This window comes from Fukomys damarensis, unplaced genomic scaffold, assembly GCF_012274545.1.
Source record: "Fukomys damarensis isolate Sample0158 unplaced genomic scaffold, DMR_v1.0_HiC HiC_scaffold_15, whole genome shotgun sequence".
Taxonomy (NCBI): Eukaryota; Metazoa; Chordata; class Mammalia; order Rodentia; family Bathyergidae; genus Fukomys; species Fukomys damarensis.
The window spans coordinates 33,057,656-33,078,496 of NW_022900927.1; the positions used below are offsets into that span (position 1 = coordinate 33,057,656).

The 20,841-nt window shown below is 37.8% G+C and overlaps 1 protein-coding gene across 1 annotated transcript; it reads right to left on the reverse strand.

The window, feature by feature from the left end:
- Window positions 1–6,417: 6,417 nt before the first annotated feature.
- Il22 (interleukin 22) lies at window positions 6,418–10,865 on the reverse strand. The gene is made up of 5 exons (XM_010644237.1): window positions 10,683–10,865; window positions 10,202–10,267; window positions 9,955–10,098; window positions 9,014–9,079; window positions 6,418–6,501 (listed from the first exon to the last, which is right to left on the reverse strand). The coding sequence occupies exons 1-5, from the start codon at window positions 10,863–10,865 to the stop codon at window positions 6,418–6,420; spliced, it is 543 nt and encodes a 180-aa protein (XP_010642539.1).
- Between the last annotated feature and the right edge of the window lie 9,976 nt (window positions 10,866–20,841).

Below are 20,841 nucleotides of genomic sequence, written 5' to 3' on the forward strand. Positions count from 1 at the left end.
TGATAAATGCAAAGAAGATGCAAATTATGCTGTGAAAGTTCTGCAGATGTAGCAATTAACTCCACCTACTAGGTTGTGAGGAAGAAAAAGGGAACATTTCACAATGGAGATAATATATGAACCTATTGAAATCATCCCTGTCCTTCAAAAATATCAATTCAAATGGAACTTTTTCTGCCTTCCCCAGTGACAGTCAGCATGTCATTGTTACCTCTCCTGTGTCACATTTCAGTCCATGTGTGTCCTATGCACACAGTGTATGTTTATCTTCCTCACAAGACCATGGGCTCCCTGAGGACAACATCCACAGATCATCCAACTATGTGTTTTCATAGCCACATTACATGGACTTATTCAGCCTTTGACCTAAATAGTTGTTTCCTGAACAAAATCAAATTGGAGTTTCTCAGTGTGTCATTGAAGCAAACAGCAATGTCAGATTCATAAAATTCCAAGACAGTTATTGTCCCTAGATAATAACACCAGCAGCAATTACAAGCAGAAAATGTCCCACATGAAATAGCTCAAAAAGCAGCTCACATCTTTTGGACTGCCAAAAGAAACAAAACATACCAGTAAGGACACACAAGGTCAATTTCTTGGCAGTATTGAGATTAAACTGCATATTTAATTGCTAAAATAAGATTCAGGATGTAGGCAATGACCCCAGGTAGCAAAATGCCATACAAACTAAGGAAGTGGCTAAGACTAGCAGAGACATGTATGGTCACCCTGAATATCTTTAACAACTGTAACAAGGAAAAAGGAGTAAGAGCCACCTAGAGAAACAGAAGGTTGAGAGAAGGCAGAATATTTCAGGTGTGATAACCCTCCGATCCTCTAGGTGGCGTAAGATCTGATAGACCAAGACTCCTAAACACCTGGTCAAGAAGCTGGAGAAAAGAGCGATCGCGGAAAGAGCAGGAGCGCTCTTGGGCCCAAGGGGAGAACAGATACTTTAGTTATAGTGCAATATCCTTTAGGTATACATTGACCTAGCACCTCTGTTTTCCTGTGTAGAAACCTACTGGAGAAATGAGGAACATTTTTAATAAATAAAGTGCTTTAATTTTAGAAACAAAAATATAGTTCTCACTTCGTTTTATTACAGGATTGAAAATGTACACACAACTCAGACATGCCCCAAACTGGCTTTATTTATTGTCTAAAAGTGATTATTATCTAGATTCCTAGTCTCCAGCCAGCTGCAGGGTTCGGGGTGAAAGAAGAGCACATAGGTAATGGGGAAGAGCTTAGCATGAGATTGTTTTCAAAGTGTGGAGTCTAAGAAAATCAACAAGAAACAGTTCAATTCTGTGGGCTAACAATGCTGGAAGCCCATTCGGGGCCAGTGTTGACAGCAATCTGGAACTGAAGAAAGCTCCATAGAGAGAGCCACACTGGGGGCTTTAGCTGTTCAGAAAAATACACAGCTGACCTGAATGGCAGTGTGGCCGGAGGACTCCAGGGGAATCACACCTTGACCTGATTCTCCCACCCTTCCATCTCCCACTCTAGCTTATTCTGTTAACCAAATGCAATCAAAAGCCAGAGAGCAATCACGTATGTAAGACAATCCATAGGTCAGTCTCCCTCAGTGGAAAAGAATCAAGTATGAAACTAGAGGGCCAGACAGGCACAATCCATATCTTTGCCTCAGCACCCATTCTTATTTTTTATCAAGTGAAAAAAAATATGTACCCAACACAGGAAACATAGAGAATTTCATCAGCTGCTATATAATTAAATGTGGTCATATTTCCACCCAAACAATAAAATACAGTATTCATTTTATAAAGAGAGAAGGGAAGAAGAAAGACCAACAATAAATAGAAAGTATATCTTTAATAGTTCTGTATTCTACAGCTATTCAAAGGACCTAAGTTAATAATCACAAATCCCTTCTTCCCTTACCATTCCATTCTCCCTGCATCCTCTGCCAGCACCTCAGTCTGATAGTATCCTTCACCTGTTAAGTGACTTATAGCCTCATTCCTATAGACTGGAACTTGGTGATGCTGCCTTTTGAAGGTTTATGCAATTTTCTACTAATGAGACCATTGCAAAGGGGTATTACAAGATGATCCAGTGAGCCCCCTTGATCCCTTTACAGCCTACCTACCTAACCTTCATGGTATAGCAGCAACACAATTGGTGGTCAGGATCCATCATCTCAGCCTTCTCCACCTTGCTTTCCAACAAAGAACATTCCTCGAGAGTAAATTGTTTTGTTTATTTGTTGTTTGTTTGTTTGTTTGTTTTGAGACAGGGTCTTGCTATGTAGCTCAGTCTGGCTTTGAACTCACTGTGCAGCCCAGGCTGACATCCAACTTGCTGCAGTTCTATCTCGGCCTCCTAAGAGCTGGGATTAGAGCCGTGTACCACCACACCCAGCCAAAAGTAGATTTTAAAAATAAATTCAGTAGCTATGATTTCCTCAGAGACGGTAAGACCTCAGTCTTCAACCCTTAGTATCACCTCATTCTCCTCATCTAATTTAAATGTATTCACAAATCTTAAACTCTAAACCTCCTTTTAGAACAAAATCACATTTCAGTCTTTACCTCAGTTCTCATGTACAGCACTGCATGCTATCATACAAAAAAGTGTAAGTGAAAAATCAGAACAAAAACTAAAGAATTCCTTTTCCTATTAGTGAATATGACCCACACGTGACTCTATTTGCCAGGCGGCCCACATTGAGCCTCTATCATAATCAGCTTTCTTTGCCGATATTTCCAATTATTCCAATCTTCACCTTATTTATGGAATCTTGCCTGACCTGGCTTCTACTCTTACCCCTCCTAGATGAACTCTTCACCAGCAGCTGGAATCATCTTAATAAAATGAGCTGTATTGACTCTTTCTCCAATGGCTTCTCATCAGTTTTAGAACAAAACCCCAAGTCCTGCTTAGGTGCACAAAGCCCTACACATCTTCAGCTTTGTCCTCTACCCATCCTGCTGCACTCTCAATCTCTTTGTTCTTTCTTCAACACTCCAAACTTGCCACATCTTACAGTGTATCTCTTGCCTTACCCCAGACCGTCATAGGGCACATGCTCTCATTCCATTCAGCTCTCTCCCTGGTCTCCTGTTTAACATAATCTCTACTGTTTCTTCACAGCACTTCTCAATGTGTGATGTTGCTATACTTACGATGGAACTTAAGTTCCGTGAGGACAGGGAACTTGTATGGTGTTCACCACCTTATTCATGATTTAAAGTTAGCACCCAATAAATACACATGGAACTCTACATGCATGGCAAAAGTAGATAAATAACTTGGGATACATACAATAAAGAAAATGTGTGTGGTGGTGGAATGGAAAGCATGGAGAAGTGATAAGGAGGCAATTTTGATAGGGTGGTGAAGTAGGCCCATCAAAGGCAGGAACATTTAAGCAGGAACCTGAATGAAGGAAAGGAATAGTCACAAAGAACTCAAGAGAAGAGTGCTCTTGACATAGGGAACAGTGGGCGTAAAGCCTCCTAAGCAGAAAAGAGACTGATGTGGCTCAGAACCAGCAAGGAGGCTGGGTGGCTGAAGCAGAGAGAACGGTAGATGAAGTTAAGAAGGAAGCAGAGGTCATAATGAGAGCTTTAGGTTTTGTTCTCAGTGTGAAAGTAAGCCACCGGGGAAGTGTCCAATGTGATATTCTTGGGGTTTTTGTTTTGGGGGTTTTGTTGTTGTTGTTTGTTTGTTTGTTTGTTTTTAGCTTACTGTGGCTGTTGGGTTAAAAATAAACAGCAGAAAGATGTAAATAATAAAAGCTATTAGGACAATTCAGTAGAGAAATAATAGTGCTGAGGGAGAATTTACCCTTTGAGAGAATGAGAAGATTCAGCCACAATTTTGGAGTTAAAGCAGGGGATTTCTGACACATTTAAAGTGCAGAGTTGAGGAAGAAGAACTCAAGGCTGACTGTGGCTGTTTCTGAAATTTATCTGGTATCCTAGCAAGGTTCCACAGCTCTCCTAGAAAAACTTTTCTATTTTAGGGATACATATTCTTCCAATTACAACTCAATTTGTAGAAGACTACCAAAAACAAATACAATTGCCCTGAGAGACATTTGAAAGAGGAGAGGAGAAAATCTTAAATAGCTTATGTTAGAAACAATTAAATTCTATCATTCCTTATGGTACTGAACACTGGCAACTCTCAGTAGTGGAAGCTCAGGTCCAGAAGTGTCAACTCCATATTGCCAAGGTGATGCAAAGTGAGCCTGCAGGTTATATTGTCCTCATGTCTCCTCACCAGGATTGACCTAATCCTGTGAGAACTGGACAAACTGCTGGGGAATGAGCTATGGAATAAACACGTGGCTCCTCCATATTTAAAGAAGGAGGACTTGAGACAGTTTACCTCTGAGCTGCAGCTACTGACTTTCAAAAGACCTATACAATTTTTTTCCCTTTGGTACCAGGGATCAAACTCGGCACTTTGTGCTTGCAAGGCAGGTGCCAGGACCACTGAGCTAAATCTCCAGCCCCGACCCATATAATTTCTTAAATCCCCACTCCCCTAAGTACAGCTTTTCAACGCAGGTATCATTTCTCTATTCTTTTAGATAGAACTAGGCCAACCTTTGTCTTCACCTCCACTGCCTCATCTCTGTACCCTCTGCACATTTTTTAAAGATGTATAGCTTTCCTTCTTGTGTATTTACAATACGTGCCCATTTTCAGCTATAAGACCTATGTACTCTACTCACAGGAAAGACCCCTCAAACACAGTCAACTTCCCTGCTGCTTTATCGCCTTGTTTACAAGAAAACTGCATACCTTCCCTAATAACCTTCATCTACAACTACAAAATGTATCTGCCACAAAAATGGCTGTATGTTTTTCTCCTCAGCAACATTACTCTCTTATTTTTTCTACAGCCTGCCAACAAAACAGATAGGTTCTTTTCAATGCCCTGCCTTTTTTCTTTCAGAATTACATGCTGAATTAACATAACAAATCTATATAGACAACATAGCAGAGAGCCTTGAAATCAGATCTGTCTCAACCTACTTATGCTTCTTGACATACCTTTGATTCCATTTTCTCATCTGTAAAATGAGGATATATATAATTCAATTTTCTATCACTATAACAGATACCTGAGATAACCAACTTTTTGACTCACTTCCTAGATGGAGTGTTTCAGAGGTGGCTGTATCTAGATTTTATGATGCTGGGATTAAGGGTGTGGTACTGGGATTAAGGGTGTGGTGCTTACATTGAGGGTGTATGATTATGAAATTACTTCCACTAATTGTTTTGGCATAGATCTGGGAATGAAAAATGAGAAGGCCAAACTGGATATGAGTCCTACCCACCCTAAGGGCATGGAGCCTAGATAGAATATAAGGGACAGAAAAGGGGCTTCTGTTGTCACTGGCTTCTTTACTACTTCACTGCTTTGCTGCCTTCTGCCTGCCATGAACCTTTCCTCCTCTACAATGCCCCTCTGTCATGTCACCCTCCTTTGGAGCCAGAAAACTATGAACTGAAACCTCTATGAACTGTGTGCTACAATAAACCTTTTCTCCTTTAACTTTGGGTGCTGGGTATTTTGTCTCAGCAACAAGAAAGGTAACTAAGACAGCGACAATCTCCCACCAGCCCCCAGCTCCCTAGAACTCTACTACCTCCCAGTAGCATCACCCTTGAAATATAGCCTTTAGCATGTGGGCCTTTGGGGGACTTTCCAGATCCAAACTTTAGCAGTATGATACTGATAGCTACCTCAACTCCTTGAATCAAGCATAAAGTCATGAGAAAGACTGGATGATGATGACGATGGTATTAATAATATTAAAGAAGAAAACTCACAAAGCCACAAGATTTATGATGCACATGTTTATTGTAGTCAAATAAACATTATAATTCCATAATTATCATCATAAATAGTATTAGCCTTTATACTCAAGTAGCAATATCAGATGTTTCTATAAATAAATCCATATTAATAAAAATGGCATAAATAAAATGCATACTTATAGTAATAAATAAATTTAAAATATATAATATCTATTATGGAAATGAAGTTATGAAGATTTTTTTCTAAAGGTATAGGAAATAATCTTTCATAGAAATAGACAATTACTTAAAAATAAATTATTTTTGTTGTACAAAACATCAGTTACAATAAAATTTAAATCTCTATGTTTGAAAGATCTATCTTCTGGTATTATAGACAAAGCAACATTGGTATCTTTTTTTCATGTGAAATTTACCCACAAAATTTTCTTTTTAATAAAAAAGCCCTTTAAGAATCTTATTGTTGCTGGGGATTTAGCTCAGTGGTTCCACCGCCTGCTTTGCAAGCACAAGGTCCCAAGTTCGATACCCAGTACAAAAAAAAAAAAAAAAAAAAAAAAATTTTTATTTTGAACAGGCAAGAAGATTCATTCACTTCCTAGTTTCACTCTGAGAGGCAGTAATTGTTCAGGTACATAAGCAGCAAATTCACTTCACTAATTGCTTTGATCTCTCCACTCTCTCCAAGCTGTGAAAATAAGAGCACAAATGTGTTTGAGCCTTTTTGTCCTCTCTTCTAAAATGGAAAAGTTAAAGGGACGTGGCATGAGTAAATTGCTGGAGACAGAAACCAAGAATTAACCTTTTGCAAAAATATTAATAATACCAGTTTAGCCAATTATTGGATGATTTGCCACAGACCTTAAAATAGTGACTATCTGAACTAAAAGGGCACCAATAGGCATGGGTCTCAGTTACAGAGCACTTAATGATGCTACCGATATATATATGCTAATTAGCTTACAATGTATGCATAGATCAAAACATCACCTATGAATTATATAATTACTACTGTCATTTTAAAAATAAATAAAATGTTAGTGGAAGTGAGGAAAAGTGAGGCAGAAGGCTGTTCCACTCTTCATCAGGCCAGACTGGAGCTGTGCCGGAGTCTGGGAATCCCGAGCTTCTCCCAGTCTGACCACACAGCCCCCTGATGTCTGTGACCAGCAGCTGATGACAATTTAGCTCAAATAGCTTTGAATCAAAACCACACATTCATCACTTGGGCTTTTTCTGTTCCTACTTTCTTGACAAAGAGGGAAGGGTACTCAAAAACAAGTTTTAACTTTTGTAGGGAAAATATCAAATATGTCCTTTCTAGTTGCTTTAATGAATAGTCAGTTCCTGTACTAATTTCCTTTTTTCCTCCTCCCAAGTAGAAGGCAGATGAGGATCTCAAACTTAATGGGAGAAAAAAAACTTCAAGTCCAAAGCACCCTCCTCTGAAATACATCTAACCTATTAAATTTTCTCTGGGTTATTCCAAGAAAGTCTTGTCATTATTGTCCTCTGTATTTTATTCTCCTTTCTTCCCCCATATCACCTTACCATAGTTCCTTCAACTAACAAAAGATGCTGTTTTATATTTCAAAGATTCCCAACACAAAAAAGAATTTCATGGCACGTCTTACCTTACCACCTAGCATCCATGCTATCTAGAGCCTGTTCTCTGCTTTTACCTCCACTGGCAGAGAAGCAATACCTCCCATGACTGGCCCATTATTCCGGACAGCTCTGACCAACTGTTCCTCCTGATGAACTTTCCCTGAACAATATTCTTCTCTTATTTCTGTCTTTTTTCGAGGGGGGGTAGTTTTTTGGGAGCTACAGGAAAAAGAAAAATTGTTCTTCCCTGTGGCGACCTATTGTAAAAATGAAAGTTAATTCTCTCAAAATGGATTAAAGGCTTTTAAAAAATCAGACCTCTGTTTTCCCATCTAGATCTGATCTCCCATGAGATTTTCCTCTTTCACACTTCACTTTTCTAAAGACAACAAAGTAAGCTGACATCAGAGATTTTTTTAAAAAACAAGAAGTACAAAGCATTTCTTATCTATGGCATGCTAACGTTCAGCTCTGTGTCTACGTAATAGCCTTACAACAAGAGAATTGAACTTTGCAGTGAAAAACTACAAAGCCTTCAGCAAAGGCAGAGGTAGTCGTGTTCATTAAATTATTCTCAGGGAGACTTTTTTAAAATTAAGAGAGAAAAGAGGGGAAATTGAGATTAAGGGTGTTAGTGGAAATTCTATCAACTAGATAGAGCCTTCGCGTTCCTGAGTATTTAATTGCCCAGCTGGAAAAAAGCATCACTTTCGCTGCTACCAATCACTCCTCTGGTTTGGGGATGAATCATACTTGCTAGTCTGAGCCTGCTGCTGTTGTTCTTTTCCCCAATAGGCCACATAACGGTATTATTCACTACAGAAATGTACACTAGCTCTCAGTAGATAGGTCCTCACTAGGGATTTGATGAAGGAGTGAAGAAGGTGAAAATGGGAGGAAGAAAATAGGGTTTCCAAGTCAGACCTCTATTTCATCATGATAAACCCATGCCTAATATTTTCACTCCATTGGAAGCCATAGAAAATAAATCATGATTGTCTTCTTTTGCTTTTAAGCTGAAATCAATAGCTATTAGATATTAAATTGTGCTAATCAAATATAAGTATCTATGATTGCCAAAATTTATCTTATATGCAAGTCCAGCTTTTTCATTATTGTTCTGGGTTGATTTTTCCCAGTTTTAGAAGATCAAATTAATGGCTCTACAAATCACTTCAAATAAATTTTCACCCAGGCACTTTTCTGCTTTGGAGCAAGTGCTTTTTCAGATTATATGCATCAATAGGGATTTGAAATTTTCCTAAGAATTAATAATACTAAAACAAACACAGATGGCTGGATAAGGGCTGATCTGGACATCCAGGCACGTGCATTCCAACCCTGGCTTCTCCACCAGCCTGCCTTCCCCAGAACATAGGATAATGGGACTGGATGACCTAATTCCCTTCTGGTTCTAGAATTTCCTGATTTGTAAAATTTGGAAATTGATTCACAAGGGGCACAGAAACAATTATATACATATACCCCAATCTGATAGCAGCAAAGTACAAAAGAAAAAAGAAAAAAATGGAAGTCAGGCAACATTTTTCTCTCCTATTGATTGGCTCATTGTTAATATTTATCGAAATTACCTTTTTCACTGTGTCTTTCAGCTGTTGCACATTCCTCTGGATATGCTGATCATCACCTTTGATGTGCTACAAAATGAAAACAAGAGTAACTCTTCTTGCTATGCGGAAGCTTTACCAACCTCAGCACTCATCAGAGGCACATGACAATTCACCTGGAGTGGAAACTTTCAGTAATTTTACCCACGATGACCTAGATTTCACCAGTGACCTACATTATCTTGGACACCAAAATGCAGACACTATAAAGAGCCTGTCTTTATCTCTGGGAAATCCTACTGAGGTTCAAGCCTATCGCAAGAATGAAATGGCATATTCCAATTCAGGCATAAATAAAACTCTAACCTTACCTCATCAAAATGATATGCCCAGAACAAGAAATGTATGCAAAACATTTTATGTGGACAGGTCCCTTAATTAAGAGGTCGCTTTCTCTGCCGGCTCCACTCCAGCATGCTTCATAGTTTTAAGTGTTCAAAAGCACCAAGTTTTCACACTTCAGATTTTGTCACTTCCCATAACATCAACAGAGGTGTAGTCTTTGTCCATTACTAGGCCTTTCCATTCCCTTTATCTTCTTCTTTCTCTATTTACCCTTCCCTCCAGCAAATTAGATTCAGTGGATCCACTTCCACATCAAAGCATTTTTCCTTAGGGTTCCCAGGATCTTTTTCATCATAAGTAACCTGAGTTCTTTTCTTTCCTCAAACAAACGAGGCTTGTCTACGCTTGTCTTTTAGACCCTAGCCACCACTATAAATTCAAAACCTGATTCAATTAGAGCAAAAGCAAAGACTCTGAAATTCCAAGTGAATCACAATAACAATGTTCATGAGGCCCTTCCAAGGCCAGCACAGGAGTGGAGAAGGAAGGGTTGAGGAAATGGGCTCCAAATGGAAGGAGAGAAGGTTCACACTGGATGCATGTAGGCTGAAAAGACTTACACATGGACTGAGCTTGTTGCTGAGACCACCCAGGAAGGATACTACCTCCTCCATGTGGGGCTGGAACCAGTCTGCATGGAGGAGCAGCACTTCTCCAAGGGTGAAGTTCAGCACCTGCTTCATCAGATAGCAGCGCTCTTTCACCTGCAGGTGGAAACAGCAGGGGTCACATTGGTTGTGGGATGTCCAGAAGACCCTTCCACCTTCCCATCTAAATAACGCCCTCCTCAGCCCAGTCATGGCTTACCTTGACCCCTTGGGTCAGTTTCTCCCCAATGAGACGGACATCTGTGTTGTTATCTACAAAGCTAGCCTGGAAAAGAGAACGAGACTAAGTGCTGGGACATTGAGGCAGTAGAAGAAAAGCCTGTATGCGCCTTCTCCTCTTCCCAGAGCAACCCCAGCATAAGTAAAGACAGAACTCAGATGTGTGCATGACTTTACAATACTGCACAGAAGAATAAAGGAAAAATTAATACTGTAATTTAACGGCTACTGAGTAGCTCCACTGGATAAACTCAATATATACATTCTGAAGGCAGAAATGGAAGAAAGAACTCTAGTAAAAATGTTATCCTCAAAAAGTCTCTGAGGAAATATAGAAAATTATCCACCTGTGGGCAAAAATGATGGATTCCTAAAGATCTTAGAATGTGCCACCCAAAATTTTAAGAACTACTTAGGTCTCGAGTAAATACAATGGGAAACAGACAGACTGAGACTAGTACCTCCTCAGCAAGCATGAAGGTGAGGTTGGTGATATAGGTCGAGAAGTCGGACTTCTGAAGCATGCAATGGGAACTGACAGGTACAGCTGCTCCTCCCTGAAGCGTCAGGGCCAAAAAAAGGAGGCAGCTGGTAGCCAGAGTCCCCAGAATGGAAAAGCTCACAGATTTCTGCAGGGCAGCCATTGCAGACAACTTGACGGTAATGATCGGCAACTGGGAAAGAGAACCTGGTATCAAAAGAACGAAAGACAAAGTCAACATTAGGCAAGAAGTTTCACAGCAAACAGACCAAATGCACCCATTTGCTGAAATGCTTACCTGTTTCAACGGTTCTGCTTGTGATGGGGAGGTAGACGCTACTGTTTTTATAGTCCTTGGGACATCAAATTTTTTTGTTGTGAAAAATATGACATCAGCAATTATCTAATTTCCAGTACTGGCTTCTGAGAACTACCTAACCACCATAGGAGCCCACAAAACACCACCTCCTATCTTTCCCACCTTGAGATGCAAGTGTTTCCCTAATACGTCACTATTAGGGCCCAGAAAGTACTTTGACAAATAAATCCCAGAAATTTTCTACACCCTACATTTTTTTCGAAGAAAACAATTGCTTTGTCTCAGTAGATTCCACATGTACTATATTATTCTTTGATCTTCTATAGTAACTGAGTAAGCATATTGGTCACAGACTCATTTTCCTGCCAGCTTTATAGATTCTTATCTGTTTAGAAGTGACCAAAAAATAAAGGACTCACGTTATATATCCACTGCTTTCAAGTAAGCATTAGTGACAACTTGCAGAGTATTCCAACATTTTAAATAATTTTACAACACTTTTTTAAATATGTTGAATCCAAAACTAGGCTTGAGTTTTTAAAATAATAACAGTGTTGGGGCTGGGGATTTAGCTCACTGGTTCTGCCACCTGCCTCACAAGTGCGAGGTACCGAGTTCAATCCCTGGTACCGAAAAAACAAACAAAAGCCAAAATACTAGTTCCAAATAATCTTACAATATTTATTATGTAGATGGGCATCTAAAAAAGAAAATAAGGGAATATAGCAATTGCATATTGACTTTAAAATTATTAAACATACATTGAGTACCAAGTAATAACTAAAACTAGACTAAAAATCCTCCAAGGATTGGGAGCAGAGAGCAAGCGCGACTATCAAAATGCTAGTGGCCATTACTGGGATGTGAGCGGGTACAAATTAGTTTGATCAGATTTTTCTACTCACAACTAATTAAAATCAGGAGTGCTACAGAACTGGAAGATGGGACTCAAACAATTGTAGAATCTTGAGCATGTTAGAGATGGCACAGACCTGAAAGAGGTCCCAAACCACAGGCTCAAAACATGTGTGAGAACACTGAGCATTTGAGAAGGAGACCTTAGGAGAAAGGGATGGTGAGAGAAAATAAAACTGTATGTTCTCATTGATTTGTGGAGTCAAAAAATGTGAAACTTACAGAAGCAGAGTAAGATAGTGGTTTCCAGCAACTGAGGCAAGAGATTGGAAAGATACTGGCCAAAGGATCCAAAATTTCAACTAGAAGGAAGAATTATGGTCAAGAGATCTGCTGACTGTAGTTAATAAAAATATATTATGTGTATAAAATGCTCAGATGATAAATATTAAGTGTCCTCTCCACAAAAAATATGTGAAGTAAGGCAGATGTTAATTTGCTTTAACCACATATATATGTATATATAATGTTCCACAACATAAACATATTTTTTATTTTTCAATTAAAATAAAATAAAACATATCTAAATTTAAACAAAACAAATCTCTAGACTTGTTTGAAACATTTGCTTAAGGTTGTTCATGATCCCAAAAAAGATGAAGAAACTCTTACCCGACTTTCTGTTGTTTGAACTATAGCAATTTTTGTCCAAATTATGCAGAGCTCTGTATAATAATACCAACACTAGATTTAAACTATTTTGTGGATCAAGTAGTCTTTTGTTGGTTTGCCTGAGAAGATGAAAAGCATACAGAACTTTGCTCCCATGGGAAAACACATTTTGACATCGTTGAATTACATGTTTTTGAGAGAAGTCCATTGTCTCTCTCACTTTGTAACTCCAGCACTTACAGTAGTACTATATGGATAGGAAGGGACCAGTAGCAACATGCTGAATGAATAAATATATGTGTGAATTTAAATAATTTACTATCTTGGGAACAGAGAGGTGATTTAGAGGCTGCCTTAGTAGCACTTCTAAAGTTAGGGTTTGACCCGCTTCTATTTAACAGGTTCATTAATGAATAAACAACTGTGAAACAAAAATAAAATGTCAGAAATTTGCAACACAGTCTTTAATAGCAACAATCTGTCTCTTATCTATTATTTCCCCGGTGGAGTAACCATTAGTAAAACAGTGTTAAAGAATCCAAGATCTTAGATTTTCATGAGCTTAAGTAAAACTCACTAAAATGAAAATCTCTGGAGCTATCTGTGAATTTCTGAACAGCAAGAGTCTCAAAAACTATTTGCTCTTAGGAAAGAATGCAGATATAAAGTATTGCTGCTCCTGTGAAAAGGCACCTACAGACATGTGTCCTAAATACATTTAGATTACCAAGGGCTTTCTTGTCACTTGTTGCCTTGGGAATGTTTAAGTCTCTTCCATAGCTAGCCTGATTAGAGGGCCACCTCAGCACCACACTTCCAGAGCCCAGACAGACTGTCCTCGTGGCTGATCTTCAGAGGCTGCCTTTACTGAAAAGCACTGGCTGACTCTTCACTTGGACCTGCAGATGCCTAGTGAGTTATTAAAAGCAGGATAAATCTTACCATCTCTGCCTTCATTTTGTGTTTGTCTCCTTTATTATCTTCATGTGAGGTCCAGTTCATGCCCAGGTCTCGAATGTGCATCATTTAAGGAATGTCTCTGAAAACAAGTGATACATAGTGAAATTAGCCCTAAATTTACCTAACAAGACTCATCCCCTACAAGAATCAGGACAACAAGAATAAATAATGTATTTTCAAGATTTGCAGGGACATTCAACTGTCACCTTTTACATTGTCCTCTTCCAGAATCCCCCAGTGCATACCTAGAAGTCTCCAGTCATTGCCCTAAAACTTCCAGGAAAAGTAAAACCTCAAAGACAGATCATCCCATGATAGGAGCACCTCCACCAAAGGGGAATTACCTCAAGATGGGAATTCAGGCTGCCCCATAAGCAGGAGTATTCATCTCCTGATTGGCTCAGAATTTCCCCATTCAAGCAATTACAGCAATAAACACTTCTCCAGAGCCACCTCCCAGAGAACCAGACCTCAGATAATAATGAACAAACCCACATTTTGACCAAGAATGTTTAATAATGCATACTTCTTAACCCATGCCCCAATTCTTCCTCCATTTGAACCTAAAGCTCATGTCAGTACCCCTGAATACGTAGCTAAGGACACCTGATAGCCAGTTGTCTTCCCAATGTGGTCATAATGGTTAAATTCCAGTCCTACTTCCCTATTACTTTTCCATTTGCCTTGGCTGGTCCAGTTATAATCTTAGATGGATGCAAAATTTATGTGGTCTAATGCCAGAAAGGACTAACAAGGATCACCAACCAAGGGTAAACTTTTGATGTCTCTTTCACTACAGCATCCCTAGCACCTAGAGATGATGAATAAATATTTGTTTACTGAATGAATAAAATTATTTCCCAATTCATTGGCTGATGCTTGGAAATCCACAGTTAGGATGTATTCTTTAAAATACAAATCTTTCTACAAGAATGCCTTTTTGAATCTCAGGTAACAAGGTTTATATTCATCATATTTCTCAGCCCAAGATATATGACTATTTTTCCATAGTAGTGCATGTGTTTGGTGTGTGTGTGTGTGTGTGTGTGTGTGTGTGTGTGTGTGATTTTCCTCAGTGTTTTTCCCTCCCCACCAAACACCTACCACCATCCCTACCTCTGCCATTGGCCATGCCTATCCTATGCATATGTTCAATATGTATTTCAGAATATATGTGCAACCTTTGTAAAACAGAGTTTTATTCAGTGTATGTAAGTAATTGTGTTTTATAGATAAAGATTCTCCTTCTTACATTTCCACTCAGCATTAAGGTCTTAGCGATTTATCTATAGTCTTGTTGCTGTGTTTAGCCCCTGGTTCTAGCATGGCATTACAGAGTGACCCCATATTTTATACATTCCTTCTCCTAGTGATGAGCACCTAAACTGTCTCACTAAACAGACAATGCCAAGCAAACTTATTCAAGTCCTTCTCATAGTATTTCTTGAGAATATTTTTAGAATATTTACCCACAAGTAGACACATGGATTATAAGGATAAATTTCTTAATTTTTACTGAGTACTGCCAGATTGCTCTCTGAAAAGATACTATTAATCTATTCTCTCATGTAAATGGGCAAAGGTTTCTCCTTATCTACTAACAATGGCATTATACAGCTTTAACTTAGCCATCCTTTGAGGGTTTAAAATGCTATCTCATTATTGTTTTAACTTACATTTTTTCGTATACTTGTAGCCACTTAGAGCTCCCTTTCTACAAATTGACAGCTTTCATTATTTCCACATCTTTCTATTGGGCTTTGCTCTTTTGTTGTTCTTCTTGACTGGTAAGGGTTCCCTGACAAATTTTTAGATATCACTTCCATTTTAATTCAAGGCATAACAAACTCTTCTCTCAATGTGTGTTCTATCTATTACCTTTGTCTATTTAGCCTTTGTCAGACAGAAAACTTAATTTGGATCTCATCTAAATCATTGTCTTTCAAGACATTTTTAAAAAACTCTCTTCTTTCCTTGGTCATGAAGGCTCACTTGTATTTCCTCTTCCATTTATTCTGTGGCTTACTTTTCATAATTAATTTTAATGTATTTTGTAGATGACAGAAGGTAGGCATCTAGTTTTGTACTTCTTCAAATTGTGTGTCAGTTATCCCAATATGAGATAATGAGTTTTGATCATGTATGAATTTCTCATATATAAAAATTATTCTCTATTTTGTTCTGTTGGTTTATTTACTCTTCTCTTTTTTGTTTTTTATCTAATTCCTTAATATTTTATTACTGAAAAGCAAGTGTTTCAAAATGTTCTTCCTGAGTTCTTGTGCATTCAGTTTAATTCCTTGTCACTTTATAAGAAAAGCAAGATGTTGTGCCGTTATTAGTCACTCTCAGCTTGAGGAAGAGACCTTTGAAATTCTCATATCCTGAGAACATGAAGAGAAAATTCTTGTTTTCAATGTCAGTAGCAAAGAGGGGTAGAGCTATCAGCAAAGAACAAAAATTAGAGGTCAAGTTTTCCAAAAATAAACTTCACTTATTTTTCAGTTCTTCTCTAAGCTGACCATGGTACTCACAGCAACTTTCCATCCTGCCAGCTCACCCCACCGTACCCTTCCCTCGGAGAATTTTATCAACCATGGCCACTTTTCCCTTCTGCCTGAGGACTGATCTTGCCAGTTAATGCTGCATCTTATCTTTAAAGAGAAGCTGCCCACAAAAATGTCTCATAATATAAATGAGCTATTTTCCTAAGAATGTGGAGTACTGAGATTAATTTAAAAGGTGGAAGAAAGGAATCTTTATGCAAATTTCCTACTATTCTGATGCAAACAGAATTTGACATCGGTTTCCTGACATACACCCTCTACCAGCTCCTTAGAAGTCTATAGGTTTGTCCCAGTCTCTCTTCAGGAACTATTTTGAAGAGTAAATAGGTATAAAGAGTAAAGAATCATCATTCACACTTGCTTATATTAAAAGAGAATTAAAGGCATAGTCAATTAACATCAGTGAATATTCTACCTCAGTTTTCTAATCAGCTTTAGGATTATTAAAGTTTCTCACAATCATGCTGCATACATTATATATTATTTAAAACATAACTTTTAAAATTCATATTAAGCTAGGCTTGGTGGGACACACCTATAATCCCAGCACCAGGAAGGCTGATACAAGAGGATTGCCACAAGTTCAAGACCAGACTGGGCTACATAGTCAGTTCAAGACCAGCCTGAACTATAAAAAGAGACCCTGACTCAAAAAATAAAATAATCATGTTAAAAATCCACATCTAAAACTGTATGGGTCCTAGTGTACTTTTTTTCTAAGCCCTCTCAGCCTTTGATGAGAAAACTGGAGGCCAAGCACACTAAATGTTTCCTATATTCTAGTGACCCTGTTGAACTTTTAAAAATATGAATAATCAAATATAGTTCCAATTCTGAGATGAATTAGTTTCAAAATATCACAAATGTCAATCCTCAGAAAAGACCTTTTTCCCTTTTCTTTGTCACTGTTCTAATTCAAGGGCTGTGTATATGCTTTACACGGGACAAAGTATTACAAACTTGGTTAGTTAAACCAGCTGTTACTTTGAGTTAGGGGCAAATCTGAAATGTAGTATGTTTTAAAAGAAGGATAATTCTGTTGTTACTTCCAAATTTTTACATCCAAATAAACTAAACTAATAATATTTCATTCTATACAATATATTTTTATTGCTATTGAAATATTTAACCAGGAAGGGTTTCTTTTTTTTTTTTTGGTACCAGGGATTGCAAGACAGGCCACCAAACCACTGAGCTAAATCCCCGGCCCAGGAAGGATTTCTTGACTCTCATTTAATTTTTTTTTTAAACACACACACACACACACATACACACACAATAACTAACACTAATTTTGCTGTACCAGGCTTAGGATTAACCTGAGGCCTTTAAGATTAAAGACAAAATATTAAATGTATCTAAACACTGACTAAAGAACTGGAATTTAAACTGAATTTATACTACTGATTGAGTATCCTTGACCTGAAATTTTAGGACCAGAAGTGTTTTGAATTTCAAATATTTTTCCAAGTTTAGAATATTTACCTATACACAATAGGATATCTTGGGCTAGGATCCAAATATAAACACAAAATTTATTTATTTGTGCTTCATATACACCTTACACAGACAGCATGAAGATGACTTAATACAACGTTTTTTCTTTTATTGAGTTTATTGGTACATTTTAGGTATATAGTACAGTTACATTCATTATTGGGATCTTGTACCTTTACATGACAGGTCTTGGTTCTCATTTTTTCCCCTTGTCCCTGCCCTCCCTTCACCCCCTCCTCCCCTCCCCATGTACAAACACTTTATTTCCATCTTTTCATTTTCTCATATTTTCCCTTATTACCTTTCCCCTACCCTTCCCACTTTCCCTACACCTTTAGCCATTTTCTTCCCATTTCACAATGTCAGTTATCTCATTAGGATCTTATGTACTATTATAGTTTATTCACAACAGAGAAACTATTCGGTATTTACTCATGTGAATATAACATTTTTATCTCCTCCACCTCTACTGTCATCCATCATATGACATCAAGTGGGGAATTTTCACTTATATCACACTGGCATGCAAAAAGTTTCATATTTTGAAGCATTTCAGATTTTAGATATTTGGATAAGAGATGCTCAGTGTATCGTTAATTAGCATGCCTTTAGAGAAAGCAGATTTACTGGAATGAGTGGGGCTGGGGAATTAATTTTAAGAACTAGGTTGAATAGTAGTTTAAATACTTCACTGGCTATAAAAAGGAAGTGTTCCCATGTGTAAATACCGAATAGTTTCTCTGGTGTGAATAATCTGCAATAATACATAAGATCCTAATAAGATTACTGACATTTAGAAATGGGAAAAAAGGAGCTAAAGGTGTAGGGAACATGGAATGGGTAGGGGAAGGGTAACAAGGGAAAAGAAAAAAATGTGAGATAATGAAAAGATGGAAATAAAGTGTTTGTAGATGGGGAGGGGAGGAGGGGGTGAAGGGAGGGCAGGGACAAGGGGAAAAAATGAGAACCAAGACTTGTCATGTAGAGGTACAAGATCCCAACAATGAATGCAACTGTACTGTATCTCTAAAATGTACCAATAAACTCAATTAAAGCTGAAAAAAAAACTTTAAAAAAAAAAAGGAAGTGTTCCAATAGTAATGCAGTCACGGATAAGTAGAATCATTTACTAAAATGCACAACTTGCGCCTGCACAAGTTCTGAAAGGAACTATCTGAGTAAGATTTTCCTAGGAAACAGAGCAGAGACAAAGAGCTATATTCGGGGTAGTTGATGAGAGGGATAAGACAATATTCTTTATTCATTAATTTAGTGTACAGCCAGCTCCTTAGGAGGCAGGCTTTGCATGCCTGCCACAGTTCTTAGGATATCATAAGCCCTCAATAAATTCAAGCTAGATGATTCAACTACAAGCACAGATGAATCAATGGTTATTAAAATAAGTAGATTTAACCATTCCATTTATTAAGTTCTTCACGCACTACTTGGCATTCAGTAGGCATTTATTTATTTTTTTGTTATTGTTGTTTATACATTGATTTTACTTTGCTAAATTTTATCCATATGAGAGGATGCTTCCATAAACTATGAATGCAATTTTTTCTTTTTTCATTATTCATTAAGCTTATTGGTACATTTTAAGTACACATCTTGATTCTTATTCTCCCCCCAGGGGGCAAATAAATATTTTTTGAAAAAATAACTCAGCCACTTTTTCTCTTCTTGTCTTTGCAGCATCTCTCAAATGTACAAAAGGCATATAGTCTTCCCTTTGCACAGCTGGGAAGAGTGAAATTTGCTTCTGGCTCACCCAAAGCCACAGAGTCATCATGAGAAAGACAGAACTTGACTTCAGTTCTTCTAACTCAACAACCACTGTCATTAATCCTTACCTGTGTCTTTGTTTTTTAATCCTCTACAAATCCACTCATGAAGATCACTGTGACCCATGCATTTGTTAAGTCAAGGATTTGATTCACATGAAAGAAAGAAGAACCATGGTCAGCATGAGTGAGGTCCCGTATCTGGAATTGCAGGAGGCAGCTATGAAGAGCATGGGCTTCCTCATAAGTCTGCCTCCCTCTGAATCCTTGATCCGCCTTATTAACTGGATGGCACTAGCTGCATTCTCTAAGTGATCCATTAAAAAAGGATAATGATACTACCTACTTTGTAGAATTGCTGACAATCTTTATGAGGTTCCCAGCAAGTGACTGAAATAAGATAAATGTTCAAGAAATTTAAGATATTAACCAGAAGTTTCTTCTTGGGCAAAATATAGAGCAACTAAGAAAAAGGTATAAACATGGGGATAAACTACCCAAGAGTTTAAGAAACAAAAATTCTACAACTTAGCTAGATGTCTTATCTTACACAGGTCAAATCTGTTGAATGAATAAGTCTTGACTTGCAATCTTAGTTTGAGTCTTCTTTCTCTTCATCCTGTATGGTTTATTTTGTTTCTACCTTTCAAATATGTTTTGTTTTGTGATCTGTTTATCTTATGATCAATAAGTTTCCACTGATGCTTTCTATCTTTCACCTACTACAAATGAGTTGTTAAAAATAATCCCAGAAAGATATTGTAATCTATCTGACAAAGTTCTCATATCCAGAATATACAAAGAGTTCTTGTAAATCAGTAAGAAAAAGACAAATAAGAGGGGGAAATGAACCAAAGCTTGAACGTGTACTTGGCAAAGAGGATATCTGAGAAATACATGAGAAGGGTTCAACTTAATTAGTCATAGGAATTAGTCACAGGAAGGAATAAAATGAAAAGGACAAATGATACCAATTACTGCCAAGCATTTAGAACAAATGGAATTCTCATAAGCTGCTTGAAGGATTACAAATTTTTGCAACCTCCTTAGAAAACTACTTTTGCGATATCTATTAAAACTGAATAGATACTCAAGAACTCAAACATTTCATTTCTTAACAGAAATGAATTTATCTTTGAGAGAGAGTTACAAATATTTATAACAGCATTTCTCATTATAGCTCCACACTGAAAATACTAAAATGAGCAAAGCTGGTGCCACTGGGGGCTGTAGGAAGCTCGTGATGCCCCAGCAAGGTAACTGCTACTATTAGTAGGTGAGAAGCAATGCTGGCTCCACTCAGCATCCTAAGAAACAATGGGTAAGATGAGAGTTAACTCCAGTATAGGATGATGAAACAAAACATTTTTTCAAAACTTTCATTCAGGGGGCTGGGGATTTAGCTCAGTGGTTCTGCTGCCTGTCTTGTAAGCACGAGGTCCCAAGTTAGATCCCAAGTACCAAAAAAAAAAAAAAAAAAAAAAA

Bases quoted from the DNA above. Each gene is read 5' to 3' on its own strand.
- Il22 (XM_010644237.1), bottom strand. From the start codon at position 10,865: ATGGCTGCCCTGCAGAAATCTGTGAGCTTTTCCATTCTGGGGACTCTG. The intron at 10,099-10,201 runs GTAAGCCATGAC...TTCCACCTGCAG, and splicing joins AACTGACCCAAGGGGTCAAG to GTGAAAGAGCGCTGCTATCT. The intron at 6,502-9,013 runs GTAATTTCGATA...TTATTTTCACAG, and splicing joins TGAAAGACACAGTGAAAAAG to CTTGGAGAGAGTGGAGAGAT.